Here is a 26,410-nt window from a genome sequence, read left to right as displayed (position 1 = left end):
ATCTAAAAACTAAAACAAATGAATGAAGACAATAAAACAGAAATAAATTCACAGTTATAGAGAACAAACTAGTGGTTACCAACTCTTTTCTGTATTTTGTTTGTATCCTACCCAGAGTTCCTACATGTTTCCTACAGAGATCAGAGTGAGAGATGGAAAAAGCTAGTCATATCAGATCAGTATAAAATGTTGGCAAGAAAACCTTAGGATTCCTATTTCTTCCACCCTCTGAAAAAAGAATAATATTTTCATATGCTTTGCAGCATCTCAAATTGACCATATATATCTAAGTTTCATCCAAAAGGCAGTAAGCAATGTTACTGCAGAAGATTTGGAAGCCTGGTTTTATAAACAGGATGTTGGGGAGACCCAGGCAAGAGTTTGGGTTCTAATTCTTTTGTTTTGATAAGATATAACCATGCTGAATCTATTTGCCTAAAATAAGACTTTAATTTTTGCCTCATAAGTTTTGGTTAATTTGAGGTTAATTTTTGCCTCATCATTTGCCTTTCATATTGAAACATGAGGTGGGAATTCCCTAGCAGTCCAGCAGTTAGGACTTCACGCTTTCATTGTGGAGGGCCAGGGTTCAACTCTTATTCAAGGAACTAAGATCCCACAAGTCATGCAGTGCAGCCAAAAAAATAAATACCTTATACCTTAGCTGTGATCTAAGCTTCCCATCCTCTTTTAAACAGAAAATTAAACCCTTCCCTCTTCTTTGAAGTGAAAGTGTCAGTCACTCAGTCGTGTCCAACTCAGCAATCCCAAGGACTGAGCCTGCCAGGCTCCTCTGCCCATGGTATTCTCTGTCCATGGAATTCTCCAGGCAAAAATACTGGAGTGGGTAGCCATTCCCTTCTCCAAGGGATCTTCCCGACCCAGGGATCAAACCCAGGTCTCCTGCATTGCAGGCAGATTCTTCACCATATGAGCCACCAGGGAAGCCTTGTGGCTTTACATCCCATTAGTACATTGCTAATTCTGGTCTTAAACAATCACCACACTTGGTCATTCTACTTTCCATACACATACATGCGCGCGCGCGCACACACACATACACACACACAGTGTATTATACAACTGCAGCTGGTTATTATGAATTTGCATTTCGGTCCAAAGAGAGAAAAATCTGAAACCAATTTCAGAACCAAGAGAAAATTTTATTCATGGGAGTATTTCTATTACCCAGTCTGCTCAGCTACAATGTCAGGGCAACATTTTTGCCTTCAACTTGGCCTTCTTTCTTTCCAGAAAATATTTTACTTTCTCCATTGTTAAATCACTTTTCTTTAATCTTTGTGTAAATTTCTCTATGGCTTTGCAAAGTTCCTTACTCTCCTGAAAGGCAAGCTGAAGAAAAAAACACCTTTTTAAGTTACAGTTTAAGAACTGAGACCCAGTGCTACCCTCAGAAGCTAATGACTGGTGTTTAGGTCCCAAATGAAGGCTTCAGTGGGAATCTGGGTCTTCAATATGCTGAATCATCTAAATTTTCAGGATGGCTGTGGACTGCCTAAGCCCCTTCCAGGATGCTGCCAAGTGTCACTTAACCTTGCAATTAGGTGCGCCTTGGGGGAAGGTACCACTGTCTGCCCTTAGGGTCATTTTTTATTTTCAGAAAATAAAATTTAGAGATTTAAGTTTACTCATCATCCCAGTAATAAATATAGACTAAGAGAGATGGGCTTCCCTGGTGGCTCAGTGGTAAAGAATTCACCTGCCAATGGGAAACATGAGAGATGTTGGTTTGATCCCTGGGTTGAAAAGGTCCCCTGGAGAAGGAAATGGCAACCAACTCCAGTATTACTGTCTGGGAAATCCCATGGACTGAGGACCTCCGTGGGCTACATAGTCCGTGGGGTCTCAAAGAGTTGGATGTGACTTGGCAACTAACCAACAACAACAGAAAGAGAGGAGTCTCAATTGAAACAGATCTTTCAGTGTTTTTGTGATTTTTCTTAAAGTCTGGAAAAATTTTAGAGACTTTTCATAGCAATACTTCTAAGCCTAGGATATGAAATTATGTATCTTGCTCTTTAAAGCACATGAGACAACAACTCTTACCAACAGAGCTTCATGAGACATTCATGGTGATGGTGGAGAATGGGAACTCATACACAAAATCATGAGTTAATAGTTTATGAGTCCCACTCTACAAACAGGCCAAGATCAGCCCATTCAAAGGCATTGCAAATGAACCCTGGAGGCACCAATGTGAATAAGACAGAAAAGAGCCCACTACTTACAAATGCCTTCTCCAACTCTAACTCGGCTGGTTTGGGAGCTTCTTGGATCAACTCACAGATGGGAGGGGTACTGGTCCACTCCCCATCAATACACTGTTGGTGCTGTGTGCCCACCAGGCGGTACCTGGACACAAGGTGAAATGGAAACAGCTTTTACCCTTCCATTTCTTGAATTGGGCAACTAAAGTTGGTTTTATGTAATAGTATTTCACACTGTGAAATAGAAATACTAAAATCTACTTTCCTGCCCCAGAGCTGTAATGCATTCTTAAGCTATCTCAGTATTACACAGCAATCGTAAAGTAAAACCACTGTCCTGGGGATGGAGAGGACCCAAGAGATATATCTGCGTGTAAGATATGGAGAAATGAAAAATTCTAAATACGTGTTTTTAAGCACACAGTTTGGGGTGGGGAGGGTAAGGGAAGAAACTTCATCATTCAGTAATTTTTAAAATCAACTGTCATCTATACTCCAAAAAGCAGTAGAAAGCTAGAGACAGCTTTCAAAAAATTCTTGGTGAACTGGCTTAAAAGGAGACTCAGCTTTCAACCAGAAAAACAGGAGAGTTGATGGCAAAATCCACTGGAGATAGAAATGCCTGTGAGGCCTCATGACTCTGGGTTAAGACTGAGGCCAGAAAAAGAAAAGCCTAGGAGATCATTAAGGGCGCGGCTAGGCAGTCTAAGTTAAGGTTAGACTTTAATTATGATGTCCTAAGGACCTATGAGCTTCTCTGGTAGTTCAGCGGTAAAGAATCCACCTGTCAATGCAGGAGACATGAGTTCAATCCTTGGTCCAGGAAGATCCCCTGGAGCAGGAAATGGCAACCCACTCCAATATTCCTGCCTGGGAAGTCCCGTGGAGAAAGGAGCCTGGTGGCCTACAGTCCATGGGGTCATGAAGTGTTGGACATGACTTAGAGATTAAACACTAACAGCAAGGATCTAAATAATTCTATTTCTATACTTTCATATATTCTGGGGGGGGGGGGTGTTTAGTTTTTTGTTCTGCTATTCTTTAGAAAAACATACATTTTAAACATTTCATTTTGTCTTAGCTAAGAGAAAAGAAAGTGATACATAAATTAGGATAAATAGGAGAGTTAGGCTGTCTTCTAGAACTTGGGGAGACCTGGCAGTGGGTAAAGCAGCTCTCAAAATCAGAATGTGCTTGGTAATCAGCAGACAAGGTTGAGACAGACTGGGGCATTTCTGAAGCAAGGCTACCAGTCAATGGGCAAAGTCTTATGTTTAAAATTCTGCAGTACACGTACCTTGCTTCACAGTAATAAGTGATGGTAGATCCTGACTTGAAATCTCTTCCTTCAAAATAGCCATGAGTTGGAGTCTCAGGAGGGCCACAGTCTCCTGATAGACAGGATTATAAGGATGACAGTTGTGAAGCATTCCTGGAATAATGCTCAGAGGACACCACCAGCCACTACAGTGCAATGGTCTAGGCCAGCACCCGCCATCTTCAGAGCAGCCCATGTGGGACCTCAGACATGTTCTCCATTTATTTCGTTCTGGTCGAAATTATACTTGCCCATGGGAAAGACTCCCCACCCTGACTCATTCTCTGGGTCATTAGCGATCTGAAAGTACTTTCTGACTAGCAGGATTTGAGGAAAGAAAAGTTAAGTTGTAGAGATGCTGTCAGCGGACAAGAAGAGAAAAATTAGACTATAGGTAGAGATGGAAGAACTCTTGAAACAGTAGATAAATACAGTGAGCTCAGATGGAGACTGACTGCCCCTGTGTGACAGTTGTACCATATGAGAGCTTCAGAAAAAAAGGAGAAGAGAACTGGGAGGAAAGCGGGTGAGTCTATAAAATTGTGGAGAGAGAGGTGGGCAAGGTACTAGATGTCATGAGCTTTGTTTTTGGCCCTTCCACTAACCACATGGCATGAAACAAGCCTTTTCATCTTCCTCAGCTTCCTCCTTAATCTATAAGGTGAGCAGGCTAAATAATATTATCACTAAGGTCCCTTTCATTTCTGAGGTTACATGAGTCTAAACATATTGATCAAAATTAATGGCTAAGTTAATAGTAATTATGTAGGTATATTTATTGAAAAATAAAGGTCTTTGAAACATAAAGATAACTAAAACACCAAAGCATAAAACAGTATGTGTAATATAATACTATTTTTGTAAAAAATACACCAACATATATGAATAGAAAACAAAGTCTGAAAATTATATATCAAAGTACTCTGTTATTCTAGAGTGGTAGGTCTGTAGGTAATTAAATATTTTCTTCATTTATCTTCTATATTTTTCTACAACAGAGGTGTACTGCTTGAGCTATTAATACATAATTTTCAAAAGATCAAAACCTGATTTTAAAGTTATGTGGAAGAAAGAAAGAAGAATTGCAATGAGTTTACTGAGGAACTACAGTATTCTGAATGGACACCTCACCAAAGATGTACAGATGGCATATGAAAAGATGCTCTACATCATATGTCAGGGAAATAGAAATTAAAACAAGACACCATTGCACATCTATTAGAATGGTCAGATTCTGGAGCATTGACAACACCGAACGCTAGGAATGATTTGGAGCAACAGTATCTTTCATACATTGCTGATAGGGATGCAAAATGGTAGAGTCACTTTGGAAGATATTTTGGTGGTTTTGAAGAAGGAATTCATAGGGCCTGGACTCCATCTCAGGCCTGTCTGTGCTGATCGTGCTCTGCCACCTCTCCAGTGGACTCTGAACTCTCTGCTTAGTGCCTGTGGGAACGACAATGGAAGGATAAGACCCCCTCTGGACAGAGGAACCTTGAAGATCATATCCAGGTTACTCATCACCTAAGAGAAAACAGACACTAATCACCCCTGCCTCCGGACACTATCTATCAGAATGTAAGCACAGGCTTATCAGTTATTAACTATTTGGAATGTAACTGCGGGCTTATTGATTATTGACTGTTTGAACACATAACACGTGAATGATGGGGTTATTGTAGTTGTATTTATCCTTCCTTTGTTTATGTAAGTCTCAAGGGAATTGGGGTAGTGGGTTTGGACATGTACACCTCATACACATGGGGTATAAAAGATTTTCACAAATGCTGGTCGGGGTCCTTGGCTAAGAGGAGACTCTGCCTTGGGCCCGCTGGTGTAATAAACTGCACTCCACTATCTGCATTGTCCTTCTGAGTGAGTTTGGTTCCTGGAAAGCGTGGCTATAACAGTTTCTCAGAAAACTAAATGTATGCTGATCAATCAAACAATCCAACTCCCAAAGGAGGTGAAAATTTACATCCATACAAAAACCTTCACATGGATATTTTTAGCAGCTTTATTCATAATTGCCCAAACTTGGAAGAAACCAAGATGTCCTTCAGAAAGTGAATGGATAAGCAAACAGTGTTACATCCAGAAATATTACTCAGCACTAAAAAGAAATGAGATATCAGCCATGAAAAACATGGAGGAAAATTTATGGATGTTACTAAGTGAAAGAAGTCAATCTGAAAAGGCTACAAATGTATGATTCTAACTATAGGACATTCTGAAAAAGGCAAAAATGCAGAAACAACAAAAAGATCAGTGGTTGAGAAGGGTGGGGGAGTAAAGTGATAAATAAGCAGAGCACAGATTTTTAGGGTGGTGAGACTACTCCACATGAGGTTATAATGATGTACATGTGTTATTATACATTGGTCCAAATCCATTGAATGTATAATACCGACAGTGAACTCTGTCAGGTAAACTATGGACTTTGAGTGACAATGATGTGTCAGTTACCACACATGCACCACTCTGTGAGTGATGTTGATAATGGGTGGGAAGCTGTGCATGTGTGGGTGCGGGAGCAGCAGGGGAAATCTCTGGATCTTCCTCTCAACTTTATTAGAAACCTAAAACCGCTCTAAAACATGAAGTGTTGAAATAAAGAATTAAATTTTGCAGTGTCGGATATGTACCATTCCAAATGAGATTTTTAAATTAATATTTGCTTCTTATTTTTAAATTGAAAATTCTGGTTAGGATTGCATTGTAATACTGAGTCTCTGTGTCTGGGGTCTTTTCTTTCATTCACACCTTCTTTTCTGCTCTTTGGTAAATTTTCATATAGGTCTCATGAATGGAATTATTTTTACATGGAATAATTTATTAAATTATTCTAAATATAATGAAATATTTCAATATTTATCTAATAATTATTACCAGAAAGTGAAACTGTTGATTTTTCAATGTTTATTTTGTAACAAAGAATAAAGTTTTTAGTAAATAATAGAATTACTTGGATTTTTTACATATATTTAGCAAATGATGATATCATGTGACTCACCAATCACTCTAGGAGTCTATCCTGTAGAAATAATAGCATAAAGTTGTACGTGTATACATACTCACACATACACACACACACACACACACACATATATATACACATTCATTTCATCACTGTAAAGCAAAACTATAGAAATAAAATAAATGTTCATCACTATGAGAAATGGTATAACAACATACTGTTAAAAAGTAGGAGACAGAGCTTTACATACTGATCTGAAAAAGTTCCCACATACACTGTTATATGAAAAAATAGTTATTTCAAAAATACATATAGCCAAATACCATCGTTGTAGGTAAATATGTAGTTTGTAACACTGTACAAGATGCAGTGATAAAAACCATCCCCAAGAAAAAGAAATCCAAGAAGGTAAAATGGTTGTCTGAGGAGGCCTTACAAAAACAGCTGAGAAAAGAAGAGAAGTGAAAGGCAAAGGAAAAAAGGAAAGACACACCCATCTGAATGCAGAGTTCCAAAGAACAGCAAGGAGAGATAAGAAAGCCTTCCTCAGTGATCAATGCAAAGAAATAGAGGAAAACAACAGAATGGGAAAGACTAGAGATCTCTTCAAGAAAATTAGAGATACCAAGGGAACACTTCATGCAAAGATGAGCAAAATAAAGAACAGAAATGGTATGGACCTAAAAGAAGCAAAAGATATTAAGAAAAGGTGGCAAGAAAACAAAGAAGAACTATACAAAAACTATATCTTCATGAACTATATCTTCATGACTCAGACAATCATAATGGTGTGATCACCTAGATCCAGACATCCTGGAATGTGAAGTCAGGTGGGCCTTAGAAAGCATCACTATGAACAAAACTAACGGAGTTGAAAGAATTCCAGTTGAGCTATTTCAAATCCTAAAAGATGACACTGTGAAAGTGCTGCACTCAATATGCCAGCAAATTTGGAAAACTCAGCAGTGGTCACAAGACTGGAAAAGGTCAGTTTTCATTTCAAGCCCAAAGAAGGGCAATGCCAAAGAATGTTCAAACTGCCACACAATTGCACTCATTTCACATGCCAGCAAGGTAATGCTCAAAATTATTCAAGCTAGGCTTCAACAATACATGAATAGAGAACTTCCAAATGTTCAATCTGGATTTTGAACAGGTAGAGAAACCAGAATCAAATTGTCAACACCCATAGAATCATAGATTCCATGCAAGATTGCATAGATTCCAAGCAAGAGAGTTCCAGAAAAACACCTACTTCTTCTTCATTGACTATGCTAAAGCCTTTGACTATGTGGATCACAACAAACTGGAAAATTCTTAAACAGATGGGAATACCAAGCCACCTTACCAACCTCCTGAGAAACCTGTACAACGTAGGTCAAGAAGCAACAGTTGGAACCAGACATGGAACAACAGACTGGTTCCAAATTGGGAAAGGAGTATGTCAAGGCTGCCACCCTGCTTATTTAACTTATATGCAGAGTACATCATGAGAAATGCCGGGCTGGATGAAGCACAAGCTGGCTATTAAGATTGCTGGGAGAAATATCAATAACCTCAGATATGCAGATGACACCACCTTTATGACAGAAAGAGAAGAAGAACTGAAGAGCCTCTTGATGAAAGTGAAAGAGGAGAGTGAAAAAGCTGGCTTAAAACTCAACATTCAAGAAACAAAGATCATGGCATCCAGTTCCACCACTTCATGGCAAATAGATGGGGAAACAATGGAAACAGTGACAGACTTAATTTTCTTAGGCTCCAAAATCACTTCAGATGGTAACTGCAGCCATGAAATTAAAAGACGCTTGCTCCTTGACACAGCATGTTCAAAAGCAAAGACGTTACTCTGCAGACAAAGGTCCATCTAATCAAAGCTATGGTTTTTCCAATAGTCAAGTATGGACATGAGAGTTGGGCCACAAAGAAGGTTGAGCACTGAAGAATTGATGCTATTGAACTGTGGTGTTGGAGAAGACTCTTGAGAGTCCCTTGGACTGCAAGGAAATCCAACCAGTCCATCCTAAAAGAAATCAGTCCTGAATATTCATTGGAAGGACTGATGCTGAAGCTGAAACTCCAATACTTTGGCCACCTGATAGGAAGAGCTGACTCATTTGAAAAGACCTTGATGTGGGGAAAGATTGAAGGCAGGAAGAGACGGGAATGACAGAGGACAAGATGGTTGGATGGCATCACTGACTCAATGGACATGAGTTTGAGCAAGCTCCGGGAGATGGTGAAGGGCAGGGAAGGCTGGTGTTCTGCAGTCCATGGGGTCTCAAAGAGTCAGACACAACTAAGAGACTGAACAGCAACAAATGTCTGTTCATATGTGTGTGCATTTATTTAACTATCTGTGTAAACAGAAGAAAAAGTCATTAAACACATCCAACCAATTATCTCTAAGAGCTATGACTTGTACTGACAAAGAAAATATGCTCAAATTTATTTTATGTAATTTTGCAATGAAGTATGGTTTTTTCCCTGTTTTGTGTATCTTTCAAGAAAAGCTATTGTTTAATCTTGAAATTTTACAAAAACATAGTCAGATGTCCCAAACTACCCTGTTTTAGGCCTACTAGCACAGGAATCCTACTTCGGGGGATTATTGTTGGGTGCTAATCATTTCATTAGAACGCATTGCTTGAGTTGAGGCTTGGCTCTTTTCTTGATTGCCTGCTGGATCCTAAAACCCTCCCCCCAGATACAAGAAAGAGAATAGTGCTGTGGATTTGTGGCAAATGTCTAGATTTTCACTGCTGATCAGGGTCTTTGGGATTTTCACTCTTTTCTCTTATACTTACTGCTTTTGCAGACAGGAAAGTGAGTCACCCAGGTGTGGTTTTCTCGGCACTGGCTCCAACTGCTGCCCTTGAGGATGCAATGCTCATTGCCTTTAAACATGATAGTGTCATTCACATTGACAGGCTCCAAGGAACTGAACTCATCAGTCACCAGCAAGGGGTCAGGACAGTGGCCCACTGAACAAGAAAACAGGCAGAGAGCTGAAAGGGCGAAGCTGAAACCCACCACAGCAATGGGTAGACCTCCTCAGGCTTCACCAATAAGAGTGAAAACGAGAAGTAAAACTGCGTATTTTGTTTATTTATTTATTTTCTACATAGCACAGCTTGTGGGATCTTAGTTCCCCAACCAGGGATTGAACCCAGGCCCTCAGCAGTGAGAGTGCAGAATTCTAACCACTGGACTACCAGGGAATTCTCAAAACTGCAGCTTTTATTATGGACTGGTTGCTGCTACTGCTGCTGCTAAATCACTTCAGTCGTGTCTGACTCTTTGCAACCCCATGGACTATAGCCCCCAGGCTCCTCTGTCCATTACATTCTCCAGGCAAGAATACGGGAGTGGGTTGCCATTTCCTTCTCCAGGGGATCTTCCCTACCCAAGTATCAAACTCACGTTTCTTACATCTCCTGCATTGGCAGGCGGGTCCTTTATCACTAGTGCCACCGGGGAAGCCCATTATGGACTGGTACCAGGAACCAAACCGTATTAATGCAGGATGAGAAAAAATTGGGTTGCCCTAAGTGAGGATACATCTTGATTGTGCATAAGAGTTACAACCGACATTAGAACTTACTGAAATTTAGAATGTAAGTCGAAATTACCAATAGCACATTCATCATTCTCTTGTGTTAAGCATTGCTCAAAATTCTTGAGACCACGTTTAAGGCAAGTGTTTCCTTCCCTTTCATCCTGTCACATACACACATTAGTCATCATTTTTTTACTTTTTGTTGTTGTTGTTGTTGTTCTCCCCAGGTGGAAAAAACAGGAGAATACAGAGGGATGTGAATTTGGTAATGTGACTAAAGGATAAATATACAGGTGTGCTTTACTCTAGGTATAAAGGAGAACTTTACACTCCAGGTATAAAGCAAAACTAATCTAGCCATTCCTAAAAACAGTATTAATGAAGAGAATATGGACTAGTTATTCTCCATTATCATAGACATCCCAAGTGAGCTTTATGAACCTAAACAAATCACTTAGATTTCAGGTGTCACATTTGTAAATTGAGAACATAAATTTTTCCAACTCAAAAATTAAATGATGGATAAAATAAAATAGTATGATATATTTACTACAAAATAATAATGCAAAGCAGAATTGTAGATGAAAAAAGTCATGTGTTGATAATACATATGAGTTCATTTTTCTAATATTTAATTAATTATTTGGCTGCACTGGATCTTAGTTGTAGCCTGGGGGATCTAGCTCCCTCACCAGCGATCAAATCCAGGCCCCTTGCATTGGAAGCATGGAGTCTTAGACACTGGATGACCTCAAAAGTCCCACAAATGAGTTCCTTTTATACTTACGTCTTTTGTATGTGTTTAAATTTTTTCGTCATATAAAAATTTTAAAGCAGTGTGATATTAAATAAATTAAAGTTCCCCCAAAAAAGTACATAGAAATCCTTTCCTTCTTGTAGGGGTGACTGGGTCTACTAATTCAGCTACGTTAATTCTGAGTACAAGCTGATGGTTTATACAGTAAAGAATCTGCCTGCAATGCAGGAGACCCAGGTTTGATCCCTGGGTCAGGAAGATCCTCTGGAGAAGGGAATGGCAACCCATTCCAGTATTCTTGCCTGGAGAATTCCATGGACAAAGGAGTCTGGCGGGCTACAGTCCATGAGATCACAAACAGTAGGGCAAGACTGGAGCGACTTACACTTCTACTTTACATTCAAGAGCTGAATGGGCTTCCCAGGTGTTGCAGCATTAAAGAATCCACCTGCCAATGAAGGAAACTCAGGTTCGATCCCTGGTTCTGGAAGGTCTCCTGTAGAAGGAAATGGCAACGCACTCCAGTATTCTTGCCTGGGAAATCCTATGAACAGAGAAGTCTGGCGAGATACAGTCCATGGGATCGCAAAGAGTTGGGCGTGACTGAGCGCACACACACACCAGAGCTACTACATACCTTCAAAGGAAAGGCTGCCACTAGAGTTAAATGGATTCCTAAAAGTTGAGAATTTTTTTTCTTATAAAGTCTTACCATGGCCTACTGGAGGCATGATGTTGAATACAAGGGGATGACAAGATGAACAAAGAAGCAGAAGATAAAACTTAAAGCAGCACTCAGGAGTGAGGGCATTCCATCCCTTAGAGGCATTAAAAATCATTACATAAGTTAAGTCCCCAGAATTTGTCCTTTTCCCTCAATTGCAATGAATATGCTGTTGTTCACTGGGGTAAGTTTTGGATAGCTCTTTGTTGGAAGGGAAAAAAAGGAAAAAAAAAAACCAATTCACTTGACATGTCACGTGCCTTGAGGAAGCACTTACTGGAGTCCCCATCCAAGTGTCTTGTTGCTTGACTATTAATTCTGACTCCTTGTATTCTCCCATGTCCATGAACATCCACATCCTTCCCTCCCCAAGGATTGCCAAAGTTTTGTTTTCAAAAGAAAAACAAGAATTTTACTCAAATTCAGCCATTAGTTATCCACTCCTAAAAATACAATCCCCCTTTCCAAATAGAAGTACCGGAGTTCATCATAAGGAAGACCTCTCAAGATTTTGAAATTGGTACATTTTTCATTTCCAAAACAGAAAGGGGAAGTAGCAAAAAATGACTCACTTCTTAGAGCCAGGTCATTAGAAATTTACTCTTGAGTACAGAGCATAATACCAAGTAACTTGAGATTATTCAATAAAGGAAATATGTTTTATAAATTTCAATTTCATTAAAATCTTAGACAGAATGCCTCATAATCCACATGCTGATATAAAGCGCCTTACAGTCTGAACTTAAGAAAAGCATACATACCATCTGAGGCAGAAATCAGCCACACATCCACAAGATAGCACATAAGCCAAAAAAACATCTTATGATCAATTGTTGGACCAGGGTTGGAAATAACCCAGCCTAAGACCCTGGTTTGGATCAAAATAGGTCTTCTCACACCACTTGAGATCAGATTGTTCACTCCTTCCTAGAGACAGGGTTGTATTGATTTTTTCTATCCTGGAAGGAAAAAAAAAAAAAAATTCTATGATAGGAAATAAGAATAGCTGTAAGGAAGTTGGTACAAGGAGAGATTTTCCAAAGACACAAGGAGGTGATAAAAAGAATTGCTAGTTTTAAAACTCAGTTTCAGAAATGGCCTGTGTTGTTTATGCAAATCCAGTTGACCAGTCCCTTTGAACTGCAAGCCAATCATTCCTCAACAGATTCAGGCTAAACGGTCTTACTGTGACCTTCACTTCTGTCAATATTTGCCAGTGTTTGCAGTCCGCCTTGTGCAGCTCTCTCCAGCATAGTGGGTGGAGGTGGGAAAGTGAGAGGAGAAGTGCATTCCTGGTGATTTCCCAAGTACAACCTAACTCTGGGTGCTACCGCCCACCCTCCCTCCTCAAATACCAGGTATCCTAAGGCTTCAAGCAACACTGAAGCCCGAAAGCTCAAGGAAGTCAACTAACCTTGCCTGTCTCTGACAGCCTCCAGACCGTATTGCTTCCCAGAAAGGAGCGTGTCCTGGTGGATTCCAAGGTTGAGGAGGGCTCCAGAGTCCTGCAGCAACGACAGAGTCCTCGTTTGCCAGGTCTGCCCCCGGTTTCCCATTCCATGCTCTTCAGAGCAGGATTTGACCTGAGTCCAGAGTCAACCAAATGAGCTGAGAGATGAGGGGAACGCTTTGGTCTTAGGAATGAAAGCATGTAAATTTGCTTTTGGTTTCCCATGGTTTCTTGTTCATGATGATTACAGCCATTAACTGGTTGTCTGTGCACCAATTATAAAACTGGGATAAAATTACTCAAAATTTTAGGTTTAAATAAAATAATATAAAACATCATAATAAATATAAAGCATAAAGATACAGTAAAGTCTCAAATGTGATTCTCATCCCCACCCTTTATCATACTTTGTTAATGACTTATTAATGCTTTTCTCCCCCACTAGACTGTTAAAAAACAAAATTCACCTGAGTAAATTTCAAAACCTAGTTGGTTTTATCCAGCAAACCATGAATTAGGCAACACACCATCTAGTAAACAGAAGGGCCCTCTGAGGAGCTGTACAAAATGCAGGGTTTTATTACAGGAGAGTGGGGCAAGGAAGTTATTAACAAAAGAAAAGGAAGAATTGTTTCAGGGTTGGTCACCTTCTTTTGGGGGCAATGATGAGAATGTAATCTTGCAGTTTATCTCAATTGTACTGACCAGAAAATTCCAGAGTGGTCCAATTATGATTATATTCCTGGGGAAAGTCAAAATTGCAATTAGGTCAAGTATTAAATCTAGGTTTGGCATCACGACATTAGCAGAGATGACACCATTTGGGACCTGTGTTTCTCTCTTTAACAACTGTCAACAATTCTAGAACAGGAGTTGTGCCTCATCTGTGTTTGCAATCCCTTCCTCTGCATTGCTTAATGCAAAGTAGAATCAGCAGCTAAATGAAGTAAAAGCAACGCAGGGTAAATAAAAAGAAGAGTCACCCAGAAACTCTACCACAGCTCCTTGAATCCACACTGACAGCTTATCATTGATTATATGATAATCAGCTCGTATGGTGTTTCCATATCTTTGGTCAACTAATATATTGAGATCTTATAGTGCAAGCATCTTTTAAAGTATAATTTTCAAAAAATTAATACATGGCATTCATGTAATTATAAAATGAACATGTGTCAAAGATTTTATTTGATTCATTAATTAATGAAGGAATTATTAAGATACTACAACTAATTTAAAGAATTTGAGGAACAGAGATATGAAATATATAGTCAGTCAGTCAAAGGCATTCCAAAATGACTTTTCTACTAGAGGTAAAACTGGTTAATATGCTGAGCAGCAAATTGTAATATTTGAAATCAGCTTTTCTAACTGATGGCAATTAGCTGAATCTCTATTGGACAAAATTCATTTGTTTTCTGTGATCAGGAATCACTTGTATAGTTCTCTGAATCATTTTCACTCCCATCCATTTTCTACAAATTAACTCTACTCTATTATAGAGAGTTGTAAAAAAGCATAATTTTTTTTAAAGGCAATCAAAATTACACACACTATGGAATCAATAATTGCTAGAGAGTGTCTGCTAGAGAATACTCAGTAAGCCATTAGAAAATGTCTCCACTGATTTCTTTTTCCCTAGTTCCAAGTTTTCAGTAATTTTTTTAATTAATTTTTTATTGAAGGATAATTGCTTTACAGAATTTTGCTATTTTGTGAAACCTCAACATAAATCAGCCATAGGTATACATATATCCCCTCCCTTTTGAAACTCCCTCCCATCTCCCTCCCCATCTTACCCCTCTAGGTTGACACAGAACCCCTGTTTGAGTTTCCTGAGACATACAGCAAATTCCCATTGGCTATCTGTTGTACATATGGTAATGTAAGTTTCCATGTTACTCTCTCCATACATCTCACCCTCTCCTCCCCTCTCCCCATGTCCATAAGTCTATCCTCTATGTCTGTTTCTCCATTGCTGCCCTGCAAATAAATTCTTCAGTACCATTTTTCTATATTCCGTATATATGTGTTAGAATTTATCTTTCTCTTTCTTACAAACTTCACTCTGTATAATAGGTTCTAGGTTCATCCACCTGACTCAAATGTGTTTCTTTTGAAACTGCTCAAAGTGTGTTAGAACGACTCAAATGTGTTTCTTTTTATGGCTGAGTAATATTCCATTGTGTACATGTACTACAACTTATTTATCCATTCATCTGTCGATTCATCTAGGTTGCTTCCATGTTCTAGCTATTGTAAATAGTGCTGAAATGAACAATGGGATACACGTGTCTTTCAATATTGGTTTCCTCAGGGCATATGCCTAGGAGTGGGATTGCTGGGTCATATGGTGGTTTTATTCCTAGTTTCTTAAGGGATCTCCATACCATCTTCCGTAGTGGCTGTATCAATTTACATTCCCACCAACAGTGCAAGAGTGTTCCCTTTTCTCCACACCCTCTCAAGCATTTATGGTTTGTAGACTTTTTGATGATGGCCATTCTGACCGGTGTGAGGTGAAATATCTCACTGTAGTTTTGATTTGCATTTCTCTAATAATGAGCAGTGTTGAGCATCTTTTCATGTGTTTGTTAGCCATCTTTGTGTCTTCTTTGGAGAAATGTCTGTTTAGGTCTTTTTCCCACTTTTTGATTGGGTTGTTTGTTTTTCTGGTATTGAGTTGTATGAGCTGCTTCTGTATTTTGGAACTTAATCCTTTGTCAGTTGCTTCATTTGCTATTATTTTCTCCCATTCGGAGGGTTGTCTCTTCACCTTGCTTATAGTTTCCTTTGCTGTGTAAAAGCTTTTAAGTTTAATCAGGTCCCACTTGTTTATTTTTGTTTTTATTTCCATTACTCTAGGAGGTGGGTCATAGAGGATCTTGCTTTGATTTATGTCATCGAGTGTTCTGCCTATGTTTTCCTCTAAGAGTTTTATAGTTTCTGGTCCTACATTTATGTCTTTAATCCATTTTGAGTTCATCTTTGTGTATGGTGTTAGGCAGTGTTCTAATTTCATTCTTTTACATGTAGTTGCCCAGTTTTCCCAGCACCATTTATTGAAGAGGCTGTCTTGGCCCCATTGTATATTCTTGCCTCCTTTGTTAAAAATAAATTACCCATAGGTGTATGGGTTTATTTCTGGGCTTTCTGTCTTGTTCCATTGGTCTTTGCTTCTGTTTTTGTGACAGTACCATACCATCTTGATTTCTGTAGCTTTGTAGTATAATCTGAAGTCAGGAAGGTTGATTCCTCCAGTTCTATTCTTCTTTCTCAAGACTGCTTTGGCTAATAGGGGCCTTTTGTATTTCCATATGAATTGTGAAATCTTTTTGTCCTAGTTCTGTGAAAAATGCCATTGGTAATTTGAGGGGGATTACATTGAATCTGTAGATTGCATTTGGTAGTATAGTCATTTTGACCATATTGATTCTTCCTACCCAGGAACATGGAATATCTGTTTATGTCATATTTGATTTCTTTTATTAGTGTCTTATAATTTTCTGTGTACATTTCTTTCATCTCCTTAGGTAAGTTTATTCCTAGATATTTAATTCTTTTGGTTGCAATGGTGAATGGGATTGATTCCTTAATTGCTCTTTCTGATTTTTCATTGTTAGTATACAGAAATGCAAGTGATTTCTGTGTGTTGATTTTATATCCTGCAACTTTGCTAAATTCACTGATTAGCTCTAGTAATTTTCTGATACTATCTTTAGGGTTTTCTATGTACAGTATCATGTCATCTGCAAACAGTGAGAGCTTTACTTCTTTTCTGATCTGGATTCATTTTATTTCTTTTTCTTCTCTGATTGCTGTAGCTAGGACTTCCAGAATTCTGTTGAATAATAATGGTGAAAGTGGACACCCCTGTCTTGTTCCTGACTTAGGGGAATGCTTTCAGTTTTTCACCATCGAGAATAATGTTTGCTGTAGGCTTATCATATATGGCCTTTACTATGTTGAGGTAGGTTCCTTCTATGCCCATTTTTTGAGGAGTTTTAATCATAAATGGGTACTGAATTTTGTCAAAAGCTTTATCTGCATCTATTGAGATGATCATATAGTTTTTATCTTTCAATTTGTTAATATGGTATATCACATCAATTGACTTTTGTATATTGAAGAATCCTTGCATCCCTGGAATAAACCCAACTTCATCAAGGTGTATGAGCTTTTTGATATGTTGCTGAATTATGTTTGCTAAAATTTTGTTGAGGATTTTTTTGCATCTATGTTCATTAGTGATATTGACCTGTAGTTTTCTTTTTTGTGTTGTCTTTGTCTGGTTTTGGTATCAGGGTGATGATGTCCTCGTAGAATGAATTTGGAAGTGTTCCTTCCTCTGCAATTTTTTGAAAGAGTTTCAGAAGTGTAGAAGTTTTGCTACAAAAGCATGGGTATAATATAGAGTATTATTAAGGAAATAATTGCAAATAAATCTTCATCTCAATGACTTATTTCAGATTCAGAATGATTAAGACTTTAGAAAGGTACTATATTGCTTATAATATTGTCTTCCTAATATTCCTCCATGAAATGTAAAAATATTTATACTAAATAGGATACGTAGAGACTATAAATATCCTCACAAAGTTCAGGTAAGGTTTTATGATAAATAAGTTAAAAAAAAAAAACTTGTCAAAGCATATTGAATATTGTAATTCCATATAAAGGATTACATGTTTTATGATGAGAGTCCAAGTTTGAATAAACTAATAAATGAGCATTAACAGACTCTTCTAGACTGTTGAACAATTTGATCTAATCCAGATTGTTTTCTGGAGAACTGGAGTAATAAATCAGGTGCAGAAGTTGTACTCATACTGGTTTGATTACTTTACAAAGGGACGGTGGCCAATAATTAATGGAAGAGATCAGGAGGTATGGGTCGAGGTGTAGAAAAACAAAAGTCCTCAGTGCCTAGGCTGTGGGAAGAGTTGTGGGAAGCTAAACAAGAGGAACACACCCTATGGGTGTGCGTGAGTGAGAGAGATTATAATAGAACTGGGAAAAGATTTTTTTCTACACTATGTTATAAATGGATTCCCTTTGGTCTTTGTCAAGACAATTCAGAAAATGCCTAAATTGCTTCAAATTAATTTTTGTTTTAGCTGGATTTTTGTTTGTTTGTTTGTTTGAGCTGATACTTCTTGAATGCCTCTCCAAGAAAAACCTGGGTCAGTAAAGCATCCTTTATGCAAATGATATGAGAATAAAATACATAAATTTTTAAAAATCAAACAGTTCATGAAACACTGTTGAAAAAGCTTTGCTTGTGAGCCATGACAGATATGCACTATGGCAGGCTCAAACTCGATGAATGACAAATAGCATGCCTTTACTGATGGCAGTATAAGTCTTCAAAGACTAGTGTTCACCTTGTTTTGTCCCTTCAGGCGTGCTACAAAGTCCTTCTTACCTACTGAAGCAGATTGCTGTGCTTAGTCGCTCAGTCATGTCCGACTCTTTGCAACCTCATGGACCACAGGCTCCTCTGTCCTTGGGGATCCTCCAGGCAAGAATACTGGAGTGGGTTGCCATGCCTTCTTCCAGGGGATCTTCACAACCCAGACACAGAACCCACGTCTCCCTCATTGCAGGCAGATTCTTTACTGACTGAGCCACCAAGGAAGCCCAAAGCAGATTGTTATTCATTCCTAAAATCTATTCCATCTTTCTTCTTTAGTAATTAGACCCCAATTATAGCTGACATAAGGCCACATGAAATTTTAAAAAAATGCAGTTCACTCTAGTTGCAATCACATATAGCCATGAGCTATGAGAGGGAGTTATGCTCCCTTTTTGTTAATCTGAATGTAGACATGATTCTGGCAGCTTGAGTACCTATACTGTACTATGAAATAGAATCCAGGACACTGGAGGTGAGAGTAACCTTCTGCATATGTAAGGTGCTATTATTTTGGATTTGGTGACACCTTCAGTTAAAACCAACTGAAATATTCATCTGAAATACTGATGAATACAAGAAAATAAGGGTCAACTGGTGTTTGAGTGAAATGACCTAGAATTTAAATTTGGAGGAAAAAAAAAAAACACTATAATAAACTTTACTAAATTGTGCCCAGGGTTTCCCTGGTAGCTGAGTTGCTAAAAGATGTGGGTTCTATCCCTGGGTTGGGAAGATCCTCTGCAGAAGGGAATGGCAATCCACTCTAGTATTCTTGCCTGGGAAACCTCATGGACAGAGAAGCCTGGCAGGCTCTAAGGGTTTGCCAGAGTTGGACACAACTTAGTGACTAAATCACTACCACCAAATTGTTCCCATGCATGGCAACAATGGACTGTTTTCCATCCCATGCATAAATTCTAAAAAGGCAATGGGTGAAAGAAAAAACCTAGGAAGTGAAAACTGATTGTAAACAATAAGGTAAGTGGCTTCCAGTTCAAGATGGTGGGGTAGAAGGATGTGTGCTCATCTTCTCCTGCGAGAGAACAAAAGTTGCAACTAGCTGTTAAACAACCATTGACAGGAAGATGCTAGAACCCACCAAAGAAAGACACCCCACACTCAAACTCAAAGAAGAAACCGCAAAAAATCATTAGAAGGGGTGCAATCATGATAAAATCAAATCCCATACCCACTGGTGGGCAACCCACAAACTGGAGAACAATAATACCAAAGAAGTTGTCCCACTGTTGTGAAGGTTCTAAGCCCCACATCAGGCTTTCAGCCTGGGGCTCCAGCAAAGGGACTGGGAATCCCCAGGGAATCTGACCTTGAAGGCCAGCAGGATTTGATTATAGGGCTTCCATAGGACTGGGAGAAACAGAGACTTTACTCTTGGAGGGCACAAACAAAATCTTGCACACACTAAGACCCAGGGGACAGGAGCAGTGACCACCACCACCACCACCCCCCGCACCCAGGAGACTGAACAAGATCTACCTGGTAGTGTTGGAGGGTCTCCTGTGGAGCCGAGGGTCAAGCGGGATCTCACCTCAGGGACGTGGCCACTGGCGGCAGCAGTCCTGGAAGATGACCCTTGGTGTAAATCCTCTTGGAGGTCACCATTAGCCCTACCACATGGCCCAGGAGACCCCAGGGCTGGGTCGCCCCAGGCCAAACAACTAACAGGGAGGGAGCCCAACCCCACCCATTAGCAGGTAATTGGATTAAAGCTTTACTGAGCAAGGCCCTGCCCACCAAAACAAGACCCAGTTTTTCTCACAGTCTCTCCCATCAGGAAGGTACACAAGCCTCTTAGCCTCATCCACCAGAAAGCAGACAAAAGAAGAAGAACCATAATCCCACAGTGGCTGGAATAAAAACCACATTACAGAAAATTAATCAGGATGAAAAAGCAGAGAGTTATGCCCTTAGATGATGGCACAAGATAAAGCCCCAGAAAAACAACTAAATCAACAGCAGATATGCAACCTTCTACAAAAAAAATTCAGAATAATGATATTGAAGATGACCCAGGAGCTCAGAAACAGAATGGAAAGGTGCAAGAAGTGTTTGCCAAAGACCTAGAAGAACTAAAGAACAAACAGAGATGAATAATACACTAGAAGGAATCAATAGCAGAATAACTGAGGCAAAAGAACAGATAAGTGACCCGGAGGACAGAATGGTGGAAATCACAGCTGCAGAACAGAATATGGAAAAAAGAATGGAAAATAATGAAAACAACCTAGGAGACCTCTGGGATAACATTAAACACACCACCATTTGCATTATAAGTGTCCCAGAAGGAGAAGAAAGAGAGGACTCGAGAACATATTTCAAGAGATATAGCTGAAAATGGTGATTTCAGCACCATCAAACCAGCTTTACAACAAATGCTAAAGAAACTTCTCTAGGCAGAAAGCACAAAAGAAGGAAAAGACCTGCACAAAATAAACTCAAAACAACTAAGAAAATAGTATTAGGACTATATGTAACAATAATTACCTTAAATGTGTATGGATTAAGTGTACCGACCACAGGACACAGACTGACGGGGTGGATGAAAACATGCACATATGTGCACTTTCACTTACCACACCACTCTGCTCAACTCCCCAAACTGTAAGTAATTATTTTACATTGTTAATCATGTTTCCATTGTGGCTTACAATTATCTTTTTTTTTTTTTTTTTTTGGTTTGGCTGTTGATTGTGAAAACTGATAAACATCTTTTACTATTGTGATTATGTAATTATTATTCATTTAATACGATTGTATCATGGTTGCAACAGAAAATAATAAAATTCTATCATCAATGAATCATTTAATAGAAAAACCTATAATCACTTCTTAAAATCCAGATGCATATCAGAATTATGTTGGAATTTTTTGAAAACTACAAATGCCCAGGTATTGCTTTTTTTCTCCAAAGCTTCAGATGTGTTTCTAATGAGCAGCCATGTTTAAAAACTGGACTATATGATGATCTTTTACCTAGTTTGTTTCATTTTTTCTCTTTCATATTCAGTGTTCCCATTTAATTTAGTTTGTTTTCCAATTTCTCCATCTCTTCTTTCTCAAGCCTTTATCAAGCATAATAGAAAAACATTTGTACACATTTATATAAATAGTATGTGTAATATATATATTTTAGAAAACATTTGAATTGTTGCCTAGCTAAAAAATTTATGACATTTTGATTCTACTTGTTCGACTTAGGATGAATAGAATGCCAGATTTCTAATTAAAAAAAAAAATAGTACACAACAAACAACAAAGATTTACTGTGTAGCACAGGGAACTACCGTCAATATTTTGTAATAACCTATCATGGAAAATAATCTGAAAAATAATACATGTGTACATACATGTACAGCTGAATACCTTGCTGTCCACCTGAAACATTGTAAGTCAACTATACTTCAATAAAAGTATATCTATTAAGGAGAAAGAAAAGAAAAACAAAATAAGTGGATTACTAATGAAGAAAACCCAAATGGATAAACAAGCTATTCCCTGAAAGCGGGTTAGGTGCTTGGTGAAGGGCTTTTTGAGGCAAGGCCCATTAGATCTGGAATGCTCTTTCCAAGGGTACCTATGCTTCTGAAATTATTTCACTTAATTGCAAGGAGAAACTCACCTATAGAATATAAACTAGTTTCCAAATGTGAGGTATCACAGAGACAACCAAACAGGGTACTTAAGTGTCTTTGGGAACTCAGAAGGGAGTTCTGAAGGGAGTTATTCTGCCCATAATGCAACTGGCTTAATGAAAATAAAAGAAGACTTTGTTTCTTGAAGTTTTTAAGAAAAAGAAAATATTACTTTCCATGAACAGCAATGTTATCTTATTACAATCTATTCAAATTCCACAAAGGTCAGTTTTTTTAAAAAGTTAGCATTTCAGAATTTCATATATTCCCGTTCTCTGCTTAAATGAGTTAATATCAAATAGATGTCTCTTTTTTTTATGTTAAAGAAAGGAAAATGGGGTTATGAGTATGTGTGGAAATTATCATCTACTTCCTAGTTTCCTACTCTGAGGTCCAAGAATAGGTTTTGGGAGGTCATGACCACCCCCAAACAGTATGCACAACTTATGTGTGTGAACCTTTTTCTGGGGAGAGACTCCTTAGCTTTCATCAAGTTGTCAAATGATCTAGACAACGACTGTAGGTTGTTGCGCCAGTAGGGTCGTCACCAACAAGGACAAGCTAGTGAACCAAACGCTGCCCCTCCTCATGGTGAGTCCCCAGTGAAGACCTGGAGAGATTCAAAACATGTAATCATTACAGCTGCAGAAATAAAGCAAACAATGACCATTACCCAACACCTGGAGTACTCTACAATCAGTCATTTTCTTATCCTGATAATCTCTGACATTTCTACCTATTTTAAAGAGTAGTATGTTATGTGTTTATTGGGCCCTCACCATCACAAATCTTGTAATTTGACAAAAACTCCACCAATATTGAGGTGAGTCACTCAGTAAGGGAGTTCATTCACCTGTTTGTAAAACAAGAATGATCACGGACACTGCCAGCCCTCTACAAGGACTTGATTGCTGAGTAAGAGACACTTACAAAAGAGCTTCCCTGGCTCAAAGAATCCACCTGCAATGCAGGAGATGCGGGTTCGATCCCTGGGTCTGGAAGATCCGCTGGAGAAGGAAATGGCAACCCACTCCAGCATCCTTGCCTGGGAAATCCCGTGGACAGAGGAGACTGGCAGGCTACAGTCCATGGGGTCGCAAAGCGTCGGACACAACTGAGCGACCAACACTAGCACAAGAGGACTTGGAGAGTTTCCCAAGGAAAGTACACCCTTGACACTCTTGTCATTGTTTCTCCTCCAGATAGACTGCTAAAGCTATATATATTTAGCACTTTCTCTCAATTTCAAACTAGGAGAATTTGTAAGCAATTTTAATGCTATCAGAGCTCTTGGGTGTATAGAATTTATAATTTTACTGTTATTATGAACATTTCGATTTATATCATTGCTAACGGCCCTAGAGAGTGTTCCAAGTTCCTTTATCATTAATATTTGCTATCATAAATATAACTGTTATGTAAAAATAGCCTTGGTCAAGGTCATTAATAAGGGGGAAGGCATTTCCAGCAAGAAGGTATGGATTACAGACCTGCTGTTAATTGTTTCCTTTCCAATAATAAACTCTAGAAAGAGGACAGAGACTTTGTTTTACACATAGCATGGCAATTCAAAGGTAATCGTTATATAAAGTTAATAAATAAAGCTCTAGAATGTTGATAATGCATGGCAGTAATCATCCTACTATCATTTTGAAATGCTAACGGAACTTGACAAATGAGTTGCCAATTAAAACCAATTGGAAATATATACACAGTCTAATAATTTGAGAATAGTTTTAAAGAAGCTAGCTTCAAATACATTTTGCATGATGTTACTATTTTGTGTATGTATTATGTACCCTATATTATCCTGCTCTGTGTGTGATTTTAAAACTTAGCTGTATTTTTTCATTATAAATTATATTTCGTATTACAAAAGCAATACATATTACTCAAAAATTTTAGCATGATTTTATTTATCCAGGAGATAAACTTCTCTCCAGAGAAATGCATCTCTTGGTTTATACTTATAATAAAAAATCAATGAAAAAAAAGTATTCAAAAGAAACCCACTGTGCCTTAACATATTTATTATCCTTTTCCAGAAGACAGATACTACATCCTGAAATTTTAATTTAAGGTAATACTATGGACATTAAACTTAAATACTCAAACTACCTAAATTTCTACCAAAAAAAAAAACTGAACACAATAACGGTACATACAAGCAGACATTAATATAGGGATTTAAAATACCTTATGTGGATGAATAAATAACTAAATAACATTATCATATCATCAAAAGACAATATATTTAGATGCAGAAAGAAATCTGCATCACAGAACAAAATCATTACAGTACAACATGCTATGAGCAGACAGATAAAAATTACCTGCTACAGAGCAGAGTCAGGAGACCTTTCTGAAGGCAGCCTTGTGCATTAAAATAAGGTCCTATTTGCTGGTTGCTGAACTGCCAGCAGTCCAGCGCATCACACCTTAGATAACAGAGCCCTGTATCATCCACAGTATTAAAGAACCATTTGGGAAAAGCTGCATTGCATTACTTTTCTTGCTACTCACCCTCTTGCGCAGCAAGTGGGCCATCTGAATGAAAAGGGGGGAAAAGTTTTAAAAGCTAGAAACCTACTATTCTTACCAAAAATAAATATATATATTTTGCTTGTATGATATAGTATCCTTGGGAACTTCCGTATCCTCTTTCAGGAACAGTGGCAGATTAAAATCTCATCTACAGAGACATATTTGTACATCTGACAATCACTGATCTAGGGAATAATTACTTGGTTGATCTTCAAGGGAAACCACACGATTAATGCACTGAGGTGGGGAAGTGGGCAACCAAGGTTCTACATGAGAGACCAGTAGACTACAATGGTGACAACTAGCCAAGAGGAAGGGATTAGAAGGCCAGATGCTCTTGAAGTCACAGCCACAGCTTTCTTAGATACTGTATCACGGCAGCAGACCTCACTAAAGGGCAGGTCTCCCTGTACCTGTCTCGACACCAAAACAACTCCCTGGGAGAGGTGATGCCCAAGGAAACTTCATTTTCTTCTTCAGGTGATCCAAATGGCACCCTACTTTTCTCTCCATCCCTCATTCCCAACCACCAAAGAGATGACTTCAGCCCTCTTAAACTTCGAGAGGCACACAGTATCAGAGCACAGCTGCTCCAGAACAGAACTCAGAAGAAGGGCACCCATTTCGGGGAGTCTTGCAGTCAGATCCTGCCCTCAAGGGGCCTGGAACGAGAACAATTTCTCTAGATGAAAAGGTGGCTCCTGATGCTGCTCTTCCATCGTCACAGAAGAGACCTTTCAGGGATTAGATTTCTCAGATACCCTCCATCCACCTGGTGAATTTGCCTCTTGCTTCCAATGTGACAGAATAAGCGACCTATTACACTCTAGCCTGTGTACCTGGAGTGGATGCAGAGCCCAGCTCTTACAGCACAGAAAAGGTGTGCGGGTCAGCCCTCTCTCGTGGAAACAACTAAATCTGAAGGGCTGCATCTCTACGTTAGGCAAAGAATATCCAGTCAGTCACTGGTCAGATGTTAAATTGCTGAAACAGAACAGGATTGGCCAACATGGGCCAAACCCAGCAGAGAGATGATCAAAACGCATCAGCTCAGGCTGTGAAATGTTTGCAGGCATAGGGAAGCCGAGCCTTTCAGGGTGGCTGACGTTTCCATTAGGCATGAGGGAAGAAATGCGGGGCAGCTTTTCCAGGCTCACTCGGGCGGCCCCGAATGTCCAAGCCCCACGGAGCTTCCTGCTCCAGCCCCAGTGGAGCTGACACGCCCAGGTCTTCAGCAGACCCCAGTCTCCGGGAGCCGTCTGGCCTCAGCCTCCACACCATCAGGAGGGCGACGCAGGGGGCGCCGGAGATGGGAGCCTGTGCGCGGCCCGCGAGGTCTCTGCCTAGGAGCCGGAGAGGAAGAGAGACACAGGCGTTACACCACCGCCCAGGCACGAGGAAGTCGAGCAGAACCCCTCCCTTGCCCTGCTGGTGCCCCCGGCGCTCACACCCCCCCCACGCCCACACACACGCTGGACACGCTGACGGGGCTGCACACATCTCTCTCCTCTTGGGAATCAGGCAGACTCGCAAGGACTCGCCCCAGGCTTCTTTCCCTGAGGAAGCTGACCCTTGGGACCACGCTGGACCAGGCACTCCTTCCAGACCCAAGGCAGGAGGTGAAAGCGGTCAGGGCCCCGTGGTTAAAGTACGCAGAGCTACAGCGGCCAAAAGCCCAGGCCAAAAACAGTGATGTTGCGGCAGGCAGGGGCTCCTTGGCTTCTGAGGAGGGTCCATCCTGAAATCGGTCATCAGAGCAGAAACCAAGTTTCTCCCATAAA

The 26,410-nt window shown here is 39.4% G+C and overlaps 2 protein-coding genes across 13 annotated transcripts in view; both read right to left on the bottom strand.

The window, feature by feature from the left end:
- The window catches only part of LOC136168958 (C4b-binding protein alpha chain-like), a 68,310-nt gene extending 49,827 nt beyond the window's left edge, over positions 1-18,483 (bottom strand). Inside the window, exons 1-4 of one of the 6 annotated variants that reach the window (XM_065936702.1) lie at positions 18,442-18,483; positions 12,981-13,149; positions 12,328-12,525; positions 9,334-9,510 (exon numbers count right to left, since the gene is read on the bottom strand). In XM_065936702.1, coding sequence (XP_065792774.1) covers positions 9,334-9,510; positions 12,328-12,385 — 235 coding nt within the window. In that variant the 5' untranslated portion in view covers positions 12,386-12,525; positions 12,981-13,149; positions 18,442-18,483. Of the gene's footprint in view, positions 1-2,249; positions 2,343-9,333; positions 9,511-12,327; positions 12,526-12,980; positions 13,994-18,441 lie in introns of those variants that run through there. The other 5 variants (XM_065936701.1, XM_065936703.1, XM_065936706.1 and 2 more) reach the window with 5 other exon arrangements.
- Positions 18,484-19,964: 1,481 nt separating this feature from the next.
- Positions 19,965-26,410, bottom strand: part of PFKFB2 (6-phosphofructo-2-kinase/fructose-2,6-biphosphatase 2) — a 30,923-nt gene continuing 24,477 nt past the window's right edge. For 6 of the 7 annotated variants that reach the window (XM_065938293.1, XM_065938292.1, XM_065938294.1 and 3 more), the window contains one exon: positions 24,641-25,972. In XM_065938293.1, coding sequence (XP_065794365.1) covers positions 25,910-25,972 — 63 coding nt within the window. In that variant the 3' untranslated portion in view covers positions 24,641-25,909. Of the gene's footprint in view, positions 20,013-24,640; positions 25,973-26,410 lie in introns of those variants that run through there. The other variant, XM_065938295.1, reaches the window with a different exon arrangement.

This window comes from Muntiacus reevesi, chromosome 5 (genome assembly GCF_963930625.1).
Source record: "Muntiacus reevesi chromosome 5, mMunRee1.1, whole genome shotgun sequence".
NCBI lineage: Eukaryota > Metazoa > Chordata > Mammalia > Artiodactyla > Cervidae > Muntiacus > Muntiacus reevesi.
This window is presented reverse-complemented; position numbering and strand designations above follow the sequence as displayed.